This window comes from Elaeis guineensis, chromosome 7 (genome assembly GCF_000442705.2).
Source record: "Elaeis guineensis isolate ETL-2024a chromosome 7, EG11, whole genome shotgun sequence".
Taxonomy (NCBI): Eukaryota; Viridiplantae; Streptophyta; class Magnoliopsida; order Arecales; family Arecaceae; genus Elaeis; species Elaeis guineensis.
Window position 1 is genome coordinate 3,904,717 of NC_025999.2, and position 21,753 is coordinate 3,926,469.

The following is a 21,753-nucleotide window of genomic DNA, read 5'->3' on the forward strand; positions in this document are numbered from 1 at the left end:
TCATTAGTTTAATATTGATTGGAGTCAAAAGAAAATCTAGTTTATATAGGAAGGGATTATTCTTTTTACGTGAGACTTCTTTTAAGAGACAATAGTGAGGCTCAAAAATGATCTATACAACCTCCGAACTATGGACCGTAGACTAAAATAGATAATATCTCACATACCGAGCTATGAACTTCTGACCGCAATAAAGATGTTTCCTTCTAGATTATTAGTTATTCTCTCATCATGCATCGCATGCAGTTGGGCCAATTTGGGATTTTAGTCTTTCCCATCGTCTAACCGATTTTGTTCACAGGAACAACGTGTGCTTGGTACATTCCCTTGACCTTCTTTAGTGTTTTTCCACCAAAAGATAAGGACTGGAAAATTTAGCAATTCTTATATTCTGAAGTATATTATAATGCTAAACTATGTAGTTGCAAACATGATAGCTTTTTTTTTTCTCAGGTAAGAAAATGACTAATTTGAGCTTGTTCATACTACTATTATATATGTATTGACCAAGACAGCGAATCTTATGATAGATTGCCGGTGGCTCCTGGATAGAAGTAAAATAATATATTGGGCCGCTTTACCAGGTATGGAATCTACTCGTACTGTCTTGATCCTATGAAGCGAAGTATCTGGCGGACATGGTTGGGACAAAAAGTTACCCCATCTCTCCTTTTCACTGCCTTTCAATGTAGTCTTTTTGGGACTTTTAAAGTATCTAGAATTTGTATTCCAGTTTTCTTCTATCAAAATGTTCTTGCGAATAAACTTTTATCATGTATCCTCAGTATCTTCTTATTGGATCACATGCTTACTGATGCGGATAAAGTTAAAAAGCCAGGACAAAAGCAAGTGGATCGAATGAAGCAATCAAAAGTAGGGATGAGTTCAACCCTATGATAGGAAGATTGGAGAAGCACGGAAGTTGGCAGATCATATCAAGCTTTTTCACAGCACAAGTTGAAACTTTGGGAGGTGAAGCCACAGGGAGATGGATCAATATTCGATGGAGTAACATGCCAAAAGAAGTATCCCTGTTCCCCTTGGCTTTTCACTTCAAATCTGTCACGGCACCTGTTGCGGCCAATCGCCTCGTCGCCCGATCGTCGGGAAGCGTGCACCTGCAAAAGGAAGTACGCACTGACCGGAGGCGGCTCCGGCGGAGACCCTCCGACGGTCAAATCAGAGATGTGACTGGGCAACAGTGAAATATAGACAGAGAGCTCTGAGAGAGAGAGAGAGAGGAGCGAGCCTGTGTTTTTGGGAGAGACGGGCGGATCGATCCCTCGCACTGTTGCATTCCCCTGTTTATATAGTGGGGCACGGTATGGCGCCGTCATTAATGGCGCGGACAAGTGAGGAACTGTCAACTCACTATGGACTGTCAGAGTCGCCGTAAAAATATCACATCGCCGTGGGGGCTGTCAAATCATCAGGGTTGACAATGCCCCTGGCAGGACAATGCCCCAAAATGGCCGTGCCGCATGTTGCTATCAGAGCTGACAAGGTCTGGCGGCTGTACGGCGGTTGGAGGAGTCGGCCGACCCTAGGTCGGCGGCCAGCAGAGTGGCGTCGGGTTCCTCCGTCGGTCGGCGAGTTTCATATGAGTCGGCCGTCAGACCTCTGGGTTCGACCGGTCGGGAAAGATACGCCCGACATATCCCCAGTCGGCGATAGATCATTGAAGGGCCGGTAGTGACGTCCGTCAGTCGGGTGCCCCCGGCCGTCGATCGGTCGGTCGGTCGGCCAGTCGGTCGGTCGGCCAGTCGGTCGGTCGGTCGGTCGGTCGGTCGGGCCTCCGGTCGGTCGGTCGGTCGGTATCCCCCAGCAGCACCAATTATCTCCATCGTGATTTGACAAGATGAAGTGTTATCTTTATGACACTTAGGAACAAATTACTGCGTCATCTTTATATATGAGATCGGCATCTTTTGCTCTTTTTACCACCACAATAATGTGGTAATGCGGATAAGTAGAAGGGTAGCTCGGGACTTATGTTTTTATTGGGAGGGATCCTTAAAGCCCAACATGCAAACATATTATATGTCTTTGCTTGATGCTCCTTTTGTGTCTTGTCTTCCAACCAATTAGCTGCCTTGTTTTCAACTGGTATCCACTCAACCAGTAGAGTTTAGATTACGTTGTAGGCATTCTTCGAGGAGAAATCATACCATACATCATGCGCGTGCACCACGTTGGCAGTATACCACATAAAAACAAACCAAGATGGAATGAGTGGGGCAGCAATCCAATGCAATCGCATGATACATGAGGTCTATAGAAATCGAGATGTATGATTGGTATGATGTACCGTCAAGTGGTGCACACGATGTACGTTATAATTTCTCCTTTTCGAGAGGCATAAAGGTTTGAGTTTTTGATATTGTCTCGACTCTAACCTTCCATCAGTAACAAAATGTGGCCAAAGTAATATAACATTTTTCACCGGGATATGTACTCAAAACTTTTCTTGGAAAGAGTGAAATACTACTATATTACATTCATAGTTTAGATGTGCGGTGCATATGATTTACAGCTTTACAACGTATAATTCTTCAAACGGTGCGATATCAATCTAATCTAAAAAAAAACATGCAGCACATACTATTTTCTATGCTTACCAAAAAAAGATCTGCTATTTTTGGTATCTATATATATTGAATAGCCCCTTAAGCATCATATAAATCTTTAATCAACAATGTAATATCTATTAAGATTTGACGTCTCGAGATTCGATCTATATTGAGCCTACAACGAGGTCTGCGATGAAAAACGGAGTTCAACGAGATTAAGATCACCTCAAACAGAGCTCGGACAGAAAAAATATACACGAGAGAAGTCGGCACGGAATTCGGAGCAATGGAGGACCGCTGGCAGCCGGCCCAGGCGCGTGCGGCCCAGGCCCAAGCGTGCCAGCGTGTGCGGGCCGACCTAGGCCCAGGCGCGCCAGTGTGCGCGGGCCGGCCCAGGCCCAGGCGCATTGCAGGGAGCCTGTAGCCCGGTCCACCGTGGACCAGACAGTGCATAGATGACCGCGTGGGTATTTTCCATGCATTTCTCACGGTCCATGGCACTATTTCATGGACCGGTGCGCGATCTGATGGCATGGGTTAATTGTGGTGATGATCTGATGGTCCGTGGGTTTATTTGGGCTTGATTAGGAGTCTTTAACCTAATCTAAGTCGGTTTTGAGCCTTTAAAAGGCTGATCTTGGGAACAGAAAGTGTGGTGGTGGCCCAGTGGTCTCGCGCGGACGGTTTTGTGCAAAAAATCCAGAGAAGTGAACACCCGTGGAGAGAGAGAGGGGCTGAAATGCTGAGAGAAGCAAGGATCCTGGACAGCGGACAGCGGTTTCTTCAGAAATTCAGGAGGGTCTTCCTCGAAAGAGAGCTTTTGTGAGAAAGAACTTCCTGTGAGGAAAAAATTAGGTGTACGAGAGTTGAGGATTGTTGGTACAGAATTTCACTGACGTCGGAGAAGCTGGAGTTGAGGAGATCGCGTCCGCCACCGGGACCTGCAAGAGAAGTCTAAACCGGAGTTGGGGGTGCTCCGGCAAGACCCTCCGACGCTCAAGTCAGTACTCTACCTCAACAGAAATGGAGCACTCAAATGAAATTTTAGCAGAGTTTCGAGATAGAGCTTTTAGCTTAGAGAAGAACGTATCTGGGGGATCCTTTTTATAGACAGAGAGCGTAACTGATTGACAGCGACGTCTGTAACCACCTGGTAGTGGGTCATTCGGGGCCATGCGGAGTTTGTTACGGAGAGTAGTGGCGTCAGGGGGCCATTCAGAGCCACGTGAAATTTGTTATGGAGAGTGGAGTGGTGTCCGTTGTCGCGACTTGCCAAAGAGTGGTGGGGCCACGAGGAATCTATTACAGAGAGTGGAGTGGGGTAGTGGCCATTGTCGTGACTTGTCAGAGAGTTCGGGCCTGATGACTGAAGCTCGACTGGGACGTCTGATGGAGCGGAATGGCTCTCTGTCTCTGCAATCTAAGAGAGGCTTGGATGTTTTCGAGGTTGCTGACGAGTCCACTATTGTTGGGTGCCTTGGGCGTTGATGCTGCAGGCGGAAGTCATTTGTTGTAGAAGCTCGGACGGAGACTTTTGTTCGAGAAGTCCGATGAGAGTCCGATTGCTAGAGGAGTCCGTCTGGAGTTTGCCTGATGTAGAAGCTCATCTGAGGACTGTCCGTCGGAGAGGTCCGGTTTCATGAGGAATCCGACAGAGGGTCGATCGATAGTGGGGTTCGGATGGCGTTGTTGAGGTTCGTCCGCTGGAGGAGTCTTGAGGACACTGTTGAAGGTCGAACATTGGAGGAGTCCGAGATTCAATTCTGCTGTAGAAGTTCGGACGAAGACCAGTTATCGTGAAAGTTCAGATGGAGATTTCTTATTATAGAAGCTCGGACGAAGACCGGCTGTTGTGGAAGCTCGGATGAAGACTTCTTATTGTAGAAGTCCCATTGCTAGAGAAGCTCGGACATTGACGAAGTCCGGAAGAAGTTCAGAGTAGAGATCTGGCTGGTGGAGCCCGTCCGTTGTAGGAGTTTGTCTGGAATCCATCCGCTGTAGAAGTTCGGCTGGGATCCGGCTCTCGTTGGGGCTCGGATGAAATTTGGAAGGTGGTCGACCGTCGTAGAGACTTGGATGGAATCTGATTACTGTAGAAGTCCTGCTATTGGAGAAGCTCGGACATTGACGAAGCCCAAAAGAAGTTCGGAGTAAAGTCGTTCGTGATCGGAAGAAGTCTAGACTGAGATTTAGAGAATAGTCGATCACTGTAGAAAATCGGCTGATAGTGAAGCTCAGAGAGCGTTTGGAGCAGTCCGGTAGGTGAATGGAGGAGCTCATTATCGGAGAAGTCCGGATGGTATTGTGGAAGCTCGGACGGTCGGGGGAGTTCGGAAAGACGCCACACAATGTTGGAAGCCGGAAGAGCCCTGGAAGGGTCAGCCTTTTATGAACTTCGACTGGGGTTATTTTATACCCAACACCAATCCCCCTATTTCCGAGTTCGGGTTTCGAATGAAGAAAGTACAGAGAAATTTTCACAGCCGAAGTTGCCTCCCTTGATTTTCGCACTATGTTGTTTCCAGATATTTTGGCGTTTGGCGCGTTGGTGCCGGAGCCTTTTCAAATCGAGGCAATCCGAAAAGATTTTTTCGAAATTTTTGCTGGAGCGTTGCTCTAGGTACGGTGCAATAATGATTCTGTCAGCTGTCAGCCACTTTCAGCTGCCTGCCATGGTGAGTGGGACACGTGGCGGTTGTAGATCGGCCAGAGGAGATCCGCAATCATTACTGCGCCGAACCTCGTCGCTTATTTAAACCCGCCTCCCTCTTTCAGGGGTCTCACTTTGCTTGGAAGTTTCTTCGGTCCCTCGTTCTTCCTGAGAGTTTCGTTCTTCCCCAGCATCCTTCTCGGCCTTAGGCATTCTTCTAGTCGTCCCCATCTCTGTATCTCTGCATCCTTCGGACCAGTCTAGGTTAGTTCTAGAACTCTCTCCCTATATATATATATTTTTCTTACTGTTCTTCTTCCGTTTTTCTTCCTTTACATTCCGCCCATTCGGTTTTCTACGAGCGTCCCGTTTCTTATTTTTTTTAATTTTTTCAAAATTTTTAGGATTTTCACTTGATTCAAAATGTCCTCCAACATTTTCTCCTCTAGCAGTTCTAGGAGTCTGTCCGTTCCAGCCCCCCAAAATCTCAGTTCTGTAGATGAACCTCGTCCGATCTTTGTACCAGACACCATCCCCAGCTCTCTAACTCTAGAGGAACTCTCACTGATTAGAATTCAGTATGGAGTTTCTCCGAAGTACGAGCTGGAGCTTTCTGGACCGACTGGTCGGGCTAGCGCTCCTCCTCCCGGTTGCTTCTGTTTATACCAAAAGCTTTCCGCGTCGGGCTTCGACTTTCGCTTCCACCCTTGTTATTGCTCTCTTTCACTTCTTAAATATTTCTTTAGTTTCTGTAGCGTCAAACTCCTTTAGATTTCTGATAGGATTTCTTTCCCTCTGTAGTTTAACTGAAGTTCGGCCAATCCTTTCTTTGTTTAAAATTTTTATACCTTCAAACGTCATCCCTCGGCAAAGGACTGGTGGTACTTCTCTCCTCAGTTCGGTAGAAAGGAGTTGTTGAAAGGTACCTCCTCTTCTATCCACAACTGAAAGGAGAAGTACTTCTACGTCCGATGCCTGACCTTGGAGTTGGGGTTGCCTCCCTGGGGCTCCCTGAGGGATTCCATCTGTCGGGCTTCTAGTCTAGGACAGGATGATCTCGAAGCCTCCAGAAAACTCGAGGCTTATCCAGCTCCTCTTCTCTCCAACCTCCTGAAGGAACAACTCTTGTTTAACGTCGACCTAAGCCCTCTCAACCCTGCGGTACTGTTATATATATATATATATATATATTTATTTATTTTTTTTTTTTCATTCGCTGCTTCCTCTTTCTTCTTGTTCTTTTGTTAAGCTGTGTCGATTCTCATTCACTGCAGATATGGATGCCGACGCAGCTCGAATGCTAGCCCAGGGTCTTAAGATCCTCAAAATGAAAGGCGCAGCATCCTCGGGGGCGGCGAAGAGAGCAAGGGCAGAAGAGACCAGCTCGACCGCACCTGTCCAGGCGGCCATTGCTGTCTACTCTCCCTTCGAGTCGAGCTCGCAGTCCCCCGGGCCTCTTCAAGGAGCCCCCCGGTAGAAGTTTCCGCTCAGAGGCCCGGCCCGAGGAGGCACGGGGGCCGAACGGAGAAGGAGAAAGAAGACATTAGTCTGCAAGAGCCGCAGCAGCAGGGCTGCCATCGAGGGGGCCGACGGATCCGAAGAAGATCCGGGGAAAAATCCTTCGACAATAGGGATCTAATAAAGAGATTGGTCGACGGGTGCATCCTACTCGAGGTCGTCTACAGGATCGTTCACACCGATCCTGAGCAGTGGGTCTGGGACTCTCTGGGGTCCTTTCTCGAGGTAGGTCAATTTACTCCTTCTTCTCGCCTCTTTACTTTGCTTATTCCTTGGCTTTTATATTGACTCCTTGGCTGCTCTTGCAGATTGGACACCAGCTCATCGCCAACATCGAGATGATGAACAATGCTAGGAAGGAGGCCGCCCAGGTGGAGGAAGGTCATCTGGCTGAGGCCGCTCGCCTCAAGGAGAAGATTGCCGAAGTCGCGAGTCTCCAAGAGGCACTACAGAAGGAGGGACAGATCTCGACAGACTTGAGGGCCACCTTGGAGGAGGAGAGAAAGAAAGCAGAGGCCGAGGTCTCTGAGTTGAAGGCGCAGATCTCGACCCTGATCTCGGAGGCAATGGTCCGGGCAGTGGAAGAGTTCAAAACTTCCTCCGAGATGAGGGATCTGAAGGTCGAGTTCGGTCAGGCCGCCTTCAACAAGGGCTTCGAACTTTGCCAAGAGAAGGTGGTCGGAAAGTTTCCCGAGCTGGACCTCGGCTTCCTGGATGAGGCATCCGATGACGAAGTCGGGCTTTCTGAAGCTGCTGCCGGTCTTCCTCCAGCCGAGACTTCCTCGACTGTCATGGCTACCACGGCCGACCTTCCGGGGGCGCCGAGCTCCCCCACTTCTGCCCAGAGGTCCGAAACCTCTAATTTTGTATTCTTTTCTTCTTCTTTTTTTTTTATAACTTTTCCTCATTCTCTTGTACTTAAGAACTATTTAATCAATGAAACTGGATTCTCCTTTACAGAGAGCTCCTTTGTCTTACTCTGCCTTCTTTTTCTTCTCTTTTTTTTCTGCACTAATTTATGTTGTGGCGCTCTTGTCTTTCAACGACAGTGCCTGTCGAAGCTCTTCACCTACCACAGGAGATTCCTCTGAAGTCGATGATCCGGGACCTCAGAAGGAAAGTTCTTCACTTGACGAAGAAATCAAAGAAGCTGGATGACGAACTTCACCGGCTGAGGAAGAGCCATTCGGAAGTCACTGTGGAGGCTACTCACTTTGGGACCTCCACAAAAAGGGTTTCATAGACTACACCCGGAGGAAGGCTGACTTCGTGACGGAGCTTGAGGAACTTCGAAAGCATGCCAGCTATCGATCTTGGACTCAGGCTTCCAAAATCAGCTCTCTTGAAGTCGAGCTGGTGGCTGCACGGGAGAAGATCGGTCAGTTGGAAGGGAGCTCGTCCTGGCTCGCAACTCAGGCCGACTATGACCAAGACTGGTCGAAGAAATTTTCGACCTTCAGAAGCAGCTGCAGGATATCGAGGTGAACTACAACGCCTACCGAGTTGGCTGGTGTGGGCAAATAGACGACTATCGAAGGAAGCTCAAGATGGCGACCGAAAAAGTTGCCCGCCTTCAGAGGCAATTGTTGAGAAAGTCCAGGCCGTCTCTGCACAAGGCTCGATGAGCTCCGCTCCTTGAGGAGGACCATGGAAGAACTGTCCGTGGCCCTTAGGCAGGAGAAGGTCGAACTGCAGCGGCTGAAGATTCAGCTGGCTTACAGCAGCAGGTGGTCAAGGATGCCGAGGCAGAGTCCGAGGTTTGAGGAAGAGGCTTCGGGAGTCGGAGGATGAAAGCCGGCGGTTCCATCAGATGTACTGGGAGATGCTTTTAAGAAAGAAGAACTGGAAGAAGAAGTCAAAAATTTAAAGCAATCCTTGACAATGACTGGAACCGAGAGCTCGAAGTCGGAAGAAGCCGAGCTTCCTTAGAGCTTCTTTTACCTTTTGTTCTTCCATGCATTTTTTCTTTTCTTGTCGCTTTTTATTTTTGGCCTTCAAAGGATTTGTAATGCACACTTTACTAATGAAATGAGAAGGAATTTTCTCATTATCTTGTCTATTCTTGCTTTGAGTTGTTGTTTACCGAGCTTCTTTCATCTTTTGTCTTGTTTGATGTTGACATTATTTGAAGGTTCCTGGTTGTCGCCGTATTGATTTGTCTTTTTTGTTCATGATCGAAGGTCTTTTCGAGGCTACTTGAGTTTGACGCTTCCTCCCGGTGCTCGAGTTTGGGGGCCCGAACTTCTCGTTACCTTGGGAAGTCGATTTTCTCCTGCCAGTGTCGGGTTCCCTCTTAGAGATTGAGGGTTTTTGACAAGGGTCTCCTTCCTCGTTGAGACGAGGTTTCTTGTGTCTTTGATGTAATTTATTTTTTCTTATCACCGGCGTAGCTCGTCGCTTTCCCTTTTTCTCTTTTCCTTTTTTTTTGTGTTCGAGTGAGGGTTTTTCCTCTGCTCTTAACGGGGTTGTAGGGGTGTAGAGGAGCCGTTGAGGAGACTCCCCCCATCCGGTCTTGACCGATCAGGTCTTCGTTTGTGTCAGGATGAGGTTCTCCTCCTGTTCCTGACACAGTCAATTTCAGCTCATGTTTGGGCTGCGGGGGCACATAAGGGCCGTTGCAAGGGCCTCTCCCCTCATCAGGTCTCTAAATAACCGGACCTTCGACTTTGCTCATGTTAGGATGAGGTTTTCCTCCTATTCCTAACAGGACTGTGGGGGTGCATAAGGGCCGTTGCAAGGGCCTCTCCCCCATCCGGTCTCTAAATAATCGGACCTTCGACTTTGCTCATGTTAGGATGAGGTTCTCCTCCTATTCCTAACATGGCTGTGGGGGCACATAAGGGCCATTGCAAGGGCATCTCCTCCCATCCAATCTTTAAATAATCGAGCCTTCGACTTTGCTCATGTTAGGATGAGGTTCTCCTCCTGTTCCTAACATGGCTGTGGGGCACATAAGGGCCGTTGCAAGGGCCTCTCCCCCCATCCTATCTCTAAATAATCGGATCTTCGACTTTGCTCATGTTAGGACGAGGTTCTCCTCCTGTTCCTAACATGGCTGTGGGGGCACATAAGGGCCGTTGTAAGGGCCTCTCCCCCCATCCGATCTCTAAATAATCGAGCCTTCGACTTTGCTCATGTTAGGATGAGGTTCTCCTCCTATTCCTAACATAGCTGTGGGGGCACATAAGGACCGTTGTAAGTGCCTCTTCCCCATCCGGTCTCTAAATAATCAGGCCTTCGTTCGTGTCAGGATGAGATTTTCTTCCTGTTCCTGACATGCTTAAATTCGATTGTCTGAAGGAACTACTTCCTATCGTTACAAGCTTATGCCAAAAGAAAAGATATGCGAATATGAAAAAAATTTTATTTAAGATAAAGTTATTGGTAATACATTTATAGATTTTTCGAATTCCATAGTCGAGGAAGGTCTGCTCCCCGTCGGGGTCCTCCAGAGATGGTGTTGATGATCCCGATTGGAGGCCGATCTTCAGGCTGTTCCTCCCTCCTTGGCGGCTTCGGTTGTGGTAGGGCCCTCGGCCGACCTTTCCTACCTTCAGGCCGACGTCGAATGAATCTGTCGAGCCGACCTCGTCTGATGAGCTCCTCGATCTCGTCCCGGAGCTGAATACACTCCATGTCGTGGCCGTGATCACGATGATAGAGGCAGAACTTGTTAGGATTGCACTTTCCGGGTGTGTGCGCATCCTTTCCGGCCTTGACAGCTGCTCCCTGACCTCCATCAGCACTTAAGCTTTTGGAGCATTAAGGGGGGCGTAGCTATGAATCTTCCTGGGGAGAGCTCTGTCGAACTCTGTGGTCCGGGCTCCTCTGTCTATGAGCTCAGGGGGGGAGTTCGGACATGCTTGTATCCGGAGGGAGTTCGAGAACGTGGTGAGCTTCACTCGTCCTTTTTCAGCTGCGGCTTGCTGGAGTCACCCGTCTGTCGCTCCTTCGCGGTCCTTCATCTTTTATCTTGAAGGCTTCCTCTGCTCGGGCATATCCTTCGGCCGAGCCAGCAAATCAGCGAAGTCCCTGGGATACTTCTTTTTCAGGAGAACAGAATATCGTTCTTTTGAAGACGCTCTTCAAGGCGGCCATTGCAACTGATTGGTCCAGATTTCGGACCTCCAACGTGGCTGGTTAAAATGGTTGACGTAAGTTGGATGGATTCTCCCTCCTTTTGCTTGATGTTGATGAGGGACTTCGAACCTCTTCGGAATGCCGGCTGCTAATGAAATGAGCCACAAACTGGTGGCTCATCTGATCAAAGGAGAAGATGGTACCGCTTCAGTGCGAGTACCAATTTCTTGCTGCCCCTTCAAGGTGGATGGAAAGCTCGGCACAGGATGGTTTGGCGGCCATGGAGCAGCATCATTGTCCGGAAGGCTTCCAGGTGGTCAATCGGATCTGAGTCCTTCGTAGCTTTCGAATTGAGGGAGCTTGAAGTTCGGCGGATTGGTTCCTGCATGATCATTTGAGAGAAAGGAGGGTCAGTACAGATGTCCTCACCGTAAGCAGTGGGAGCATGACGGAGCTCTTCGATCCACTGGTTCATCTCCTGGAATCTTTGATCCAGGAGGTCCTCTCGATGCGAGTCTCGAGGATCTTTGGTGGAACGAGGTAGGGACCCTCCGGGGGTGGAATCGTGATGGATGGAGGGCTCTCCGCCTTCTGCTTCCCCTTTCCGGGGAAGATAGGGCGACTGGCCCAAGTGGCCTCCGATCGATGGATTCTGAAACTCCGGCGATGCTCTTTCCAGCCGCACTGATGCCTGCGGCTTTGCGGCTGCTGCTGCATGGCCTGCACTCTTCGGTGAGGCCCCTGACCTGTGAACCAGCAAGTCGAACTGCTCCATGCCGACTGCCATTGCCGGAGGAGGAGCCTGAAAAACTAGAGATGAGTCGGAGCTTGCAGGTCTCGCTGAGATCTGACCGCGAGGCCGTGGATCACCTGTGGATGCCTTTCGGGAGGCATCAGGTGGAGATCCGGTGGGAGAAAAAAGAAAAATATCGAAGAAGATGATCGAAGACAATCCCGCTGAGTACTCCTTTAAGAACAAGGGTACTGTGAAGATACAGGCCCTCCTTCTAGCACCAATTCTGTTGGTGCAGAATTCACCGATGCCGGAGAAGTGGAGTTGAGGAGATCATGTCCGCCGTCGGGACCTGCAAGAGAAGTCTAAATCGGAGTTGGGGGTGCTCCGGCAAGACCCTTCGACGCTCAAGTCAGTACTCTGGCTCAACAGAAATGAAGCACTCAAATAAATTTTAGCAGAGTTTCGAGATAGAGTTTTTAGCTTAGAGAAGAACGTATTTGAGTCCCTTTTTATAGACGGAAAGCATAACTGATTGACAGGGACGTTGTAACCGCTGGTAGTGGGCCGTTCGGGGCCACGCGGAGTTTGTTACGGAGAGTAGTGGCTCAGGGGGCCGTTCAGAGCCACGTGGAGTTTGTTATGGAGAGTGGAGTGGTGTCCGTTATCACGACTTGCCAGAGAGTGGTGGGGCATGTGGAATCTGTTACAGAGAGTGGAGTGGGGTAGTGACCATTGTCGTGACTTGCCAGAGAGTTCGGCCTGATGGCTGAAGCTCGATTGGGACGTCTGATGGAGCGGAATGGCTCTCTGTCTCTGCAATCTAAGAGAGGCTTGGATATTTTCGAGGTTGCTGACGAGTCCACTGTTGTCGGATGCTTGGGTGCTGATGCTGCAGGCGAAGTCATCTGTTGTAGAAGCTCGGATGGAGACATTCTGTTGGAGAAGTCCGGTGAGAGTCCGATTGCTAGAGGAGTCCGTTTGGAGTTTGCCTGATGTAGAAGCTCGTCTGAGGACTGTCCGCCGGAGAGGTCAATTTCATGAGGAATCCGACAGAGGGTCGACCGACAGTAGGGTTCGGATGGCGTTGTGGAGGTTCGTCCACTGGAGGAGTCTTGAGGACACTGTTGAAGGTCGAACGTTGGAAGAGTCCGGGATTCAATTCTGCTGTAGAAGTTCAGACGAAGATCAGTTGTCGTGGAAGTTCAGATGGAGATTTCTTATTGTAGATGCTCGGACGAAGACCGACTGCCGTGGAAGCTCGGACGGAGACTTCTTATTATAGAAGTCCCGCTGCTAGAGAAGCTCGGACATTGACGAAGATCGAAAGAAGTTCGGAGTAGAGATCGGCTGGTGGAGCTCGTCCATTGTAGGAGTTTGTTTGGAATCCATCTACTGTAGAAGTTCGGCCGGGATCCGGCTCTCGTTGGGGCTCGGATAAATTGGAAGGGGTCGACCACCGTAGAGACTTGGATGGAATCTGATTACTGTAGAAGTCTTGCTATTGGAGAAGCTCGGACATTGACGAAGCCCGAAAGGAGTTCGGAGTAAAGTCGTTCGTGGCCGGAAGAAGTCTAGACTGAGATTCGGAGAATAGTTGATCACTGTAGAAAATCGACTGATAGTGAAGCTCAGAGAACGTTTGGAGCAGTCCGGTAGGTGAATGGAGGAGCCCATTATCGGAGAAGTCCGGATGGTATTGTGGAAGCTCGGACGGTTGGGAGAGTTCGGAAAGACGCCACACAAGGTTGGAAGCCGGAAGAGCCCTGGAAGGGTCGGCCTTTTACGAACTTCGGCTGGGGTTATTTTATACCCAACAAGGGTGAAATCTCCTCTTGTCATATTTTTTTTTCATAGTGAAGTTTGCATGCCTCGTAGAGGCGAGCCCTTTTCTGGTTGATCCACGTATTTGATTATTTTCTGTTTATTTCTTCTTTTTTCCTGCTGTATCTTGGGATATCGAAAAGATCATGAGAGGTGGTGTCCTGGTCAGATATCCATCCTATGAGTGGTATCAGAACGAGGTGGTACAAGGATGCAGATTACAGCGATAGTGAGTAAGACTGAAGATGGAGAAGACATGATCAATCAAGATGGAGATCAACAAGTTTGATAGAAAGAGCAATTTCTCCTTGTACAGGCAAGGGTGAAGGACGTACTCATCCAGCAAGGTTGATCGATACTCTCTTATGCGAGGAGAAGTCGACCACCATGGAGGTGCAGGATTGGAGACGGCTACAGATGCAGGCGGTGAGTACCATCTATATGTACCTAGCGGATGAGGTGGTGATCTATGTGCTTAGTGAGATTTTTTCGACAGTGCTATGGTCGAAGTTTGAAGAGTTGTACATGGCAAAATCTCTCACCAATATTTTTTTCCTCTAGAGGTAGTTTTACCAGCTGTGGATGATAAGGGACAGAGCGTGCAGGAGCATCTAAGTCACTTCCAGAAGATCCTCATCGACCTCCTCAACATTGGTGAGAATGTTGAGGAGAAGACCACGATGCTGGTTTTGCTGACGTCGCTTCTCCCTTCGTACGAATCCTTGGTGACTTCTCTTCTAGTGGGAAAGAGCACCATCAAGATGGATGAGGTCACCACGACAATACTCCAGAATGAGATTCTCAGGAGGGAGAACTCAGCTTCGAGCTAGGTGGTGGCAGCTCAGCTTTAGTGGTTTCTAGAGGAGCAGAGGCAGTAGACGAAGCAACAGGAGATCGCGACGAGAGCGGTCCAAGTCTAGGAGGGACTTGAGCAAAATTAGGTGTTACCGGTGTGATAAGTTGGGGCATCTAGCCAGAGATTGTCTTCAACTCAGAGATCGGACGATGGCTGCTGTAGCGACAGCCAGCAGTGATTCAGAAGGAGATGTCCTGGAGATATCTGATAAGGTATCTACTTCTTTCCAGCTGTGGATCTTAGATTCTGTATGTACCTATCATATATGTTATAGAAGGAGCAATTTGACTTCCTGAAGAACAGTGAGGGCACTGTTTATCTGCCAGATAGATCGAGCTGTGCGATCAGAGGCATCGGGACAGTCAGTTAGAAGACATATGATGGTGCAGTGAGGAGATTGAGAGAGATCTGATATATATCCGATTTCAGGTAGAATCTTATCTCATTGAGCAGACTGAATTTGAGAGACTACAGGACGGTAGCTGGTGGAGGAATCCTGAAGCTGCTACACGGCGATAGGATTGTTCTGGAGAAAAAGAAGGGAGGAGAGGATATTATTACCTCGCAGGGAGCTCAGTGTGAGGTGGAGCTTCAAGAGTCAGGTGGAGGTGGATCGAGCATAAGACAGGAGACTTGGGAGGATGAGAAGTGATGTCGCAAGGTGAGATTCCTATTACCGCAGGATGATGCTCTGAGCAGGTCTCAGATCAAGAGGAGCACAGCATACGACGGAGATGGGATCGAACGGCCTGGCTCGACTCCCATGTTTGTCCATCTATGATCAGCAGGCGATTGTTCCAAGACATGGGGCGAGGAGATTCAGAAGCTCTCGAAGTTAGGAGGAGATCGAATATCGAGTCGAGATGGAGATTGTTAGGATTTGACACTTCAAGATTCGATCCATATTGAGCCCACAGCGAGGTCTGTGATAAAAATGAAGTCCAACGGGATCAAGATCACCTTAAACGGAACTCGGACGGAGGAGATATGCACGAGAGAAGTCGGCATGAACTCAGAGCGGTGGAGACCGCTAGCGGTCGGTGGTGGGCCGGTGGAGCGGCGGCGATGCAGCTGCGCGTGGCGGGGCACGGCCCAGGCACCGCTGCGCGAGGCCTGGGCTCACAGGGCGCGGCCCAGGCGCACCGCTGGGAGCCTGTAGCTCTGTCCATCGTGGACGGCGGTGCACAGACGACCGTATGGACCGCGTGGGCATTTTCCACACGTTTCTCACGGTCCATGGCACTGTTTCATGGATCGATGCCCGATCTGACGGGTGGGTTGATTGCGGTGATGATCCGACGATCCGTGGGCTTATTTGGGCTTGATTAGGAGTCTTTAACTAATCTAAGTCGGTTTTAAGCCTTTAAAAGGCTGATCCTGAGAACAGAAAGCGTGGTGTGGCCTGGTGGTCTCGCATGGATGGTTTCGTGCGGAAAACCTAGAGAAGTGAACACTGTGGAGAGAGAGGGCTGAAACACTGAGAGAAGAAGGAGCAGGGCTCCTGGACAGCAGACAGTGGTCTCTTCAGGAGTTCAGAGGGATCTTCCTAGAGAGAGAACTTTTATGAGGAAAAACTTCCTGTGAGGAAAAAATTGGATGCATGAGGATTGAGGTGAGATTTTCTTCGTGATATTTTTTTTTCATAATGAAGTTTGCATGCCTGTGGAGACGAGTTCTTTTTTGACTGATCGACGTATTTGATTATTTTTGTTTATTTTTTTTTTCTTTCTGCTGTATCGCGGGATATTGAAAAGATCCTGAAAGATGGTGTCCTGACCAGACATCTATCCTACAATATCTATCTACTACTAAAATCCTTCTTTGATATATTGCATACGAGTCAAATCCATCTCCATATAATCTAGCGCATATGCTATGTTAATTTGTATACGAAAGGAAGAAGAGTTGAACTAAAAGAATAGCTGTGTCATAGTTAAGAAGGAAGATCCAAGACAAGATAAAATACAAAGTAAGCCAAGAAAATTGTTGATGAGATGGTTGAACATACAAACTCTTGTTTGCAACTAAAGTTGGTTTGACCCGTAGGTGACGTACCCTATGATATTGATCATCGACGTCGTCTATTGTTGTGGTTACCCCACGGACGTCCTACACAATTCCAATTCCTTGTCAGGCGGGATGGCATCAGTTGGAGACTCAACGTGCTAACTGATGAAGGTTCGGCGAAGAATTTTATGGTCAACATTCAAAGAGCCAAACCTTCATCCTTTCACATTTTCCGAGCCCACTGGCCCCAAAATTTCCTAGCTCACCGATCAAGAAGCATGTAGGTATGCTCCCTAATAGTGGCCAATTGAGTATTACCATTTGTGCAAAAAAAAAAAAAAAAAAAAGCATTTGACTTGTGACTGAACTTGAAATCGGAATGCATTGAAATGAGAGTTGGAATGATTATATTGTCTTAAGTATTTGATTTATGACTAGAATTGAAATCGAAATTAAAATTGAAATTAGAATCGAAATCAGAATATAATTTGAGAATATATTTAGTTTGCGATTGGAATTGGACTCGGAATGACCATATCCCCGAAGTATTTGGTTCATGACTAGAATCAAAATCAGAATGGAGATTTAAATTTTTAAGGAAGAGTGAAGGTTGGGTTTGAAGATGATTGAGCCATTTCCATTGCAGAACCCAACTTTACCCAATCAAGCATCCCCTAAATGCAAAGAGTAGAGATTAAATTTTTGAAATTGGGGCATTCCCATTCTTCTTTAGAATAGGAACAAGAATAAGACTCCTTCTAATCAAATAGCTGGAACAGAAGTTACTTATTTCCATTCTTATTTCAAAATTCAAATCTCCTAAATCAAATATGCCTGAAAAGAGATTAGCATATACATACAAACCTGATGCTTTGAAACTAAAAAAGCTATTGAGCTGTCTTCTTTCGTCGAACATTTGATACAGTGATTAGTGGAAACACTAAGAATAACAATTAATATATACATTCATATTTATTAGCCACAGGCAATGTAGTTTACTCTTTAAGGTAGTGTTTGAATATCTTTTTTCTATTTTTAAAATAAAAATATGAATTTTCAGAGATAGCTATTCATCCTTGTTATTTCAAATTTCTGTTTGGTTGGAAATCTGCTATTCCATCGAGAATAAGGTGTAATTAATACAGTGTTATTCAATATATCTAGAATAAAGTAATTAATACTCATTAAAAATCTAGAATAAATTATTTCATGGTCCATTATATAATAGCTAAAATAGAGTAGATAAAAATAAGGAAAGATTGACCGGACTTGCTAAACCAGAGTGGTCCACTACACTTTTTTCATTTGTTTAGAGGAATAAGATAGAATAAGTTCTTATTCCATCCAGAATTGGGGCATTCAAATGCTACCTAAAGAATCTCTTTATATATAGATGTGAAAGTTGAAGTAATGTGCAATCCTACTATAGTACATTTTTCTCAAATAATTATCGATAAATATAACAGTTATAAGCAATATTACTTGTGCAAATCTTTGCAAGCAATAACAATATAAAAATCACTGCATTTCATCCATGACTATTAATTGAGTAAAATATTATGTTTCCAGCTAGCTAAAGATAAGTAAAATATTTAGAAAAAAAAATAATAATTAAATAATATTTCAGTATTCTAAAGCAGTGGCTAATAAACATCATTAGTTAAAGTAGTTTTTTTTTTTTTTGTAGAAATTATTTAAAGTAGTTATAATGCATATGGAAATATATTTTTTTAAAAATTTTGGATACGAAAAAAAAAGGTCACAGATTGTTAAACCAATAAATCCTCAAAGTTCTGCGAAGGAGCTTACGCACGAAGGAAAAAGAAATTAAGATTGTTGGATATGAGGATCGGAAAAGGACCTAAAAGTTATTTGACTAGGATTAGAAAATGAAAATGTTGTGTGAAGATTAGAAATGGAGAGACCATCAGTAGAGAAATCTTATTAGGATACTTATGAGAATAACAAGGTTAGGAAATATCCTTCATATTTATGTAGCGTTAGGGTCTGGACTATTAGAAATATGAAAACACTTCATTTCTCTTTAAGCTTCTTTGTAATGGCTTCTGTTTTAAAGGCAGGTTCTAAGGGAAACATGGCATCACTTGTAATAATGTGAAGCAAAGGATGTTGTTTTTTTAAACCTTAGCAGATATGATTATTGGAGGGAGGATTTCCCTTTTTTTTATTAATTATTATTATTATTTGATTTAAATTTGATAATAATGATGATGATTGATGGTGGGGTGGGAAAAATTGTATGGAATCCCGAAGGACATTTGGTGGACAAGCGGGTCCCAATTCCAACCCAACGCGTGCATATTGACCAGGTGGTCCGGTCCAACTTCCAATGCATTGTCCTATTATAAACCAAGAAATAATTTAAAGGAAGTTTACCATTCACTTTGACTACGGGCCCCAAGTGCAACAAAAGGACCATTTTTTTTTTTTTTGGTAACACAACAAAAGGATTTTTTAGAAGTCAAATTGGAAAGCCTCTCAAGCCTATATTCTCATGGGAAAGGAGACAAAGGGCAGGCCTGTTGAATCCCTGCATGGTGGCACGTGTTCCTACCACCATGACATTGACACGTGTGGCAAGCGCATCACTTGCTTGGGAGGCCGGGTTCCGGAAGATCATCGTTGTCAAAATGACCCGGGTGCACCGGAGAATTCGGTCCATGCCATTAAAGCCTGGCCTTCATTAGTAGTAATTAATCACGTAGCCGCGAGGACACTTCGTAAATTTCGTATTCATTGAGAAAATAGAAAGACAAGGAAGAATTAACTTGCAGGTGAGAAGACTTGGGATGCGGCCCCAGACTGGAATCAAAATTGAATTCGAAATGGATTATAATAAAAAATAAAATAATTTAATTTTTTATATATTTAATTTATAATTAAGATTAGAATCAAAATAAAATTTAAATAATAAATAAAAATTTTAATTAAATTATAGAAGATTAAATCATTCTCATTTTTTATTAAAATTGGAATGCAAATAAAGCTCTCGCAAACCAAACAATTAGAACAAAACTTATCCATTCCCAACCAAACAAATTATTTATCTAGTATAATTAATAATTTCTTGGATATGATTTGCACACTCGGTAATCTTGTATGCACCACCCACTTAATTTGTTATTCAGTTCCAAATCATAGAAGGGTTGTTTATCTCACTCTAATCATTCACTTATTCAAAAAAAATAAATCACCTAATATATTAGATTTTTACATGTATATCCTTTCAAATATTTAAATTTACATGAATATCTTCATAAAATTATTATTTAAATATATAATTTTATAATTTTTTTTTCACATTTATCTGTAAAGATATTTTAATCATTTTGATTTTAAATCGTTAATTTTTAACGGTGTTAGATGATATTGGTATATATATATAAAAAAAATATTTTATAAGGATATACATGCAGATATCAATTTGGAAAGGATATTTATGTAAATTTGAATGTTGAGAAGATATACATATAAAAAATCCTGATATATTTAGATAAATCTGACATCAAGTCTAGCAGCATGCCGTGCTCTGCATTTAAATAAAATTAAATATATTCTCCCGGATGGCACTTAGAATTGTTGGTTCAATTGGATAATTATATATATTTTGACACCCTATCTCTCCCTCGTATTGCATGAAAAGCCAGGTTTATACAGTTCCTAAGAAATATCATAGAGAAAATTAGCAGCACTTTTAGCAATAGTATGAAGATCTTAAGAACTTAATGAAATGTTTTATTATATTTCATATGATATTCGTCTAGTATAACTAGAAAGAGACTTCACTAGCAACCATTAAAGTACCTATCAGGGTTATGTCATGAATGCGGATGTTATGACTACTAATTTCTCACGAGTACACAATTGATTAGGACCCGGAAAGCGCCACGAAATTTTTATGCTGACTTAAAATAGTTGATAGACTTTGTTAATTTTCCATGGTCCAAAAAGAGATGATATGAGATCCTCTCTCTCTCTCTCTCTCTCTCTTATTAAAGCTTTGCCTCTACCATTACCTCCACCCATTAACTCACCACCACAAAAAATTTGGAAACTCTCTTCTTCCTACCACCCATGCACTTGTTCTTCTCTGTATAAAGCCCTCCCACAACCCCCCTTGGCCCTCTTCACCAACAAAGGCCCCCTCTCTGTCTCTCTCATAAAAAGACCCACACATCTAGCATGGTTGAAGAGGAATACTGCAACACAGTCCTTGGTCTCTCTATAGGAGGAGGTGGCCACTTCCCCTCCAACCGAAGCCATGACCGCAAGCCCCCCGTTCAGTTCCACATCCTGTTCCCACCTCAACTGAAAGAAGAGGAGATCAAAGAAGAAACATCAACCATAGGAGAAGATAAGAAGAAGTTATCGAGATTAAATTCTGATAACGAAGAGGACTGCATCATAGGGGGCAGCAACAGAGGCGGCACGAGAAAGAAGCTCCGTCTCACCAACGAGCAATCCATGTTGCTGGAAGATAGCTTTAGAACTCACAACACTCTTACTTCAGTACGTACCCTACCCCTACTGTCCTCTTTATCTATTTTTATTCAGTCAGGGGCTAACCATCTATGGATTTCATGGCAGAGCCGGAAGAACCACCTAGCACAACGCTTGAACCTGAGGCCACGACAAGTGGAAGTCTGGTTCCAAAATAGAAGAGCTAGGTAATAGTCGTTACACCACAGGTTCTTTGCACTTGTTGGATTTGAATTATGTTAGAAAATTATTATTATTATTTTTTTCCTTCTTCTCCTTTAAAGAAATTTTATGGATTGGAACTGTTATTGTTCATAGGACCAAGTTGAAGCAGACAGAGATGGAGCGTGAGTTGTTGAACAAGAGCTGTGAGAGCCTGATGAACGAGAACAGGAAGCTGAAGAGAGAGTTGATGGAAGTGAGGTCATGGCTAAAGCCCGGTTCGCCGTTCTACGTTCAACTCTCCAAAGCGGCGACTCTTAGCATGTGTCCGTCCTGCAAAAAGATGGCGAGCCAGGCTATAGGCGTCAACCCTCTAAGCGTTTTTTCTAACAAAACAAACCAAGGTTGTACGGGTGCAGCATCCAAGACTACGCTCGAACGGAGTACTGGTTCATCTTTGTAAATAACTAGCCAGTCTAGTTAATTCTACCTCTAGCTTAGATTTCATATATTGATCCCAATAACACGATTGTCTTAGATGAATGGTGGTCCAAGAATAGGGTCAAAAGAGAAGCTGGAGTATGTGACATGACTAGGGCTTTGTCTAATTTTTATGTGCAGACTTCATGAGAGTTGTTTCAAAAGAATAATAACCTTATTTGTACAAATCCCTTATTGATGTGCTTTAGCAAGAATTTGGGTCTTTTCAACTCTGAGATCTAACCCAAGCTAATGTCACCCGAACCAAGCCCAAATTGAGATGAGTGAGTTTAGGATGGTCTCGATTGATATTCGCTGCCTTTTATTCATTGTCATTGAAAAATTGACTCCAATGCCTTGGTCAAATCATATA

The 21,753-nt window shown here is 45.2% G+C and overlaps 1 protein-coding gene across 2 annotated transcripts; it reads left to right on the forward strand.

Annotated features, from left to right (window-relative positions):
* The first annotated feature begins 20,289 nt into the window (after positions 1 to 20,289).
* Positions 20,290 to 21,525, forward strand: LOC105049186 (homeobox-leucine zipper protein HOX18). Of its 2 annotated transcripts, XM_010928751.4 has the most exons (3): positions 20,290 to 20,768; positions 20,847 to 20,926; positions 21,057 to 21,525. In XM_010928751.4, the coding sequence occupies exons 1-3, from the start codon at positions 20,442 to 20,444 to the stop codon at positions 21,361 to 21,363; spliced, it is 714 nt and encodes a 237-aa protein (XP_010927053.2). In that variant the 5' UTR covers positions 20,290 to 20,441; the 3' UTR covers positions 21,364 to 21,525. The 2 variants fall into 2 exon arrangements, with proteins under 2 accessions (XP_010927053.2, XP_073116926.1); XM_073260825.1 differs by having other exon boundaries at positions 20,290 to 20,926.
* The last annotated feature ends 228 nt before the right edge of the window (positions 21,526 to 21,753 follow it).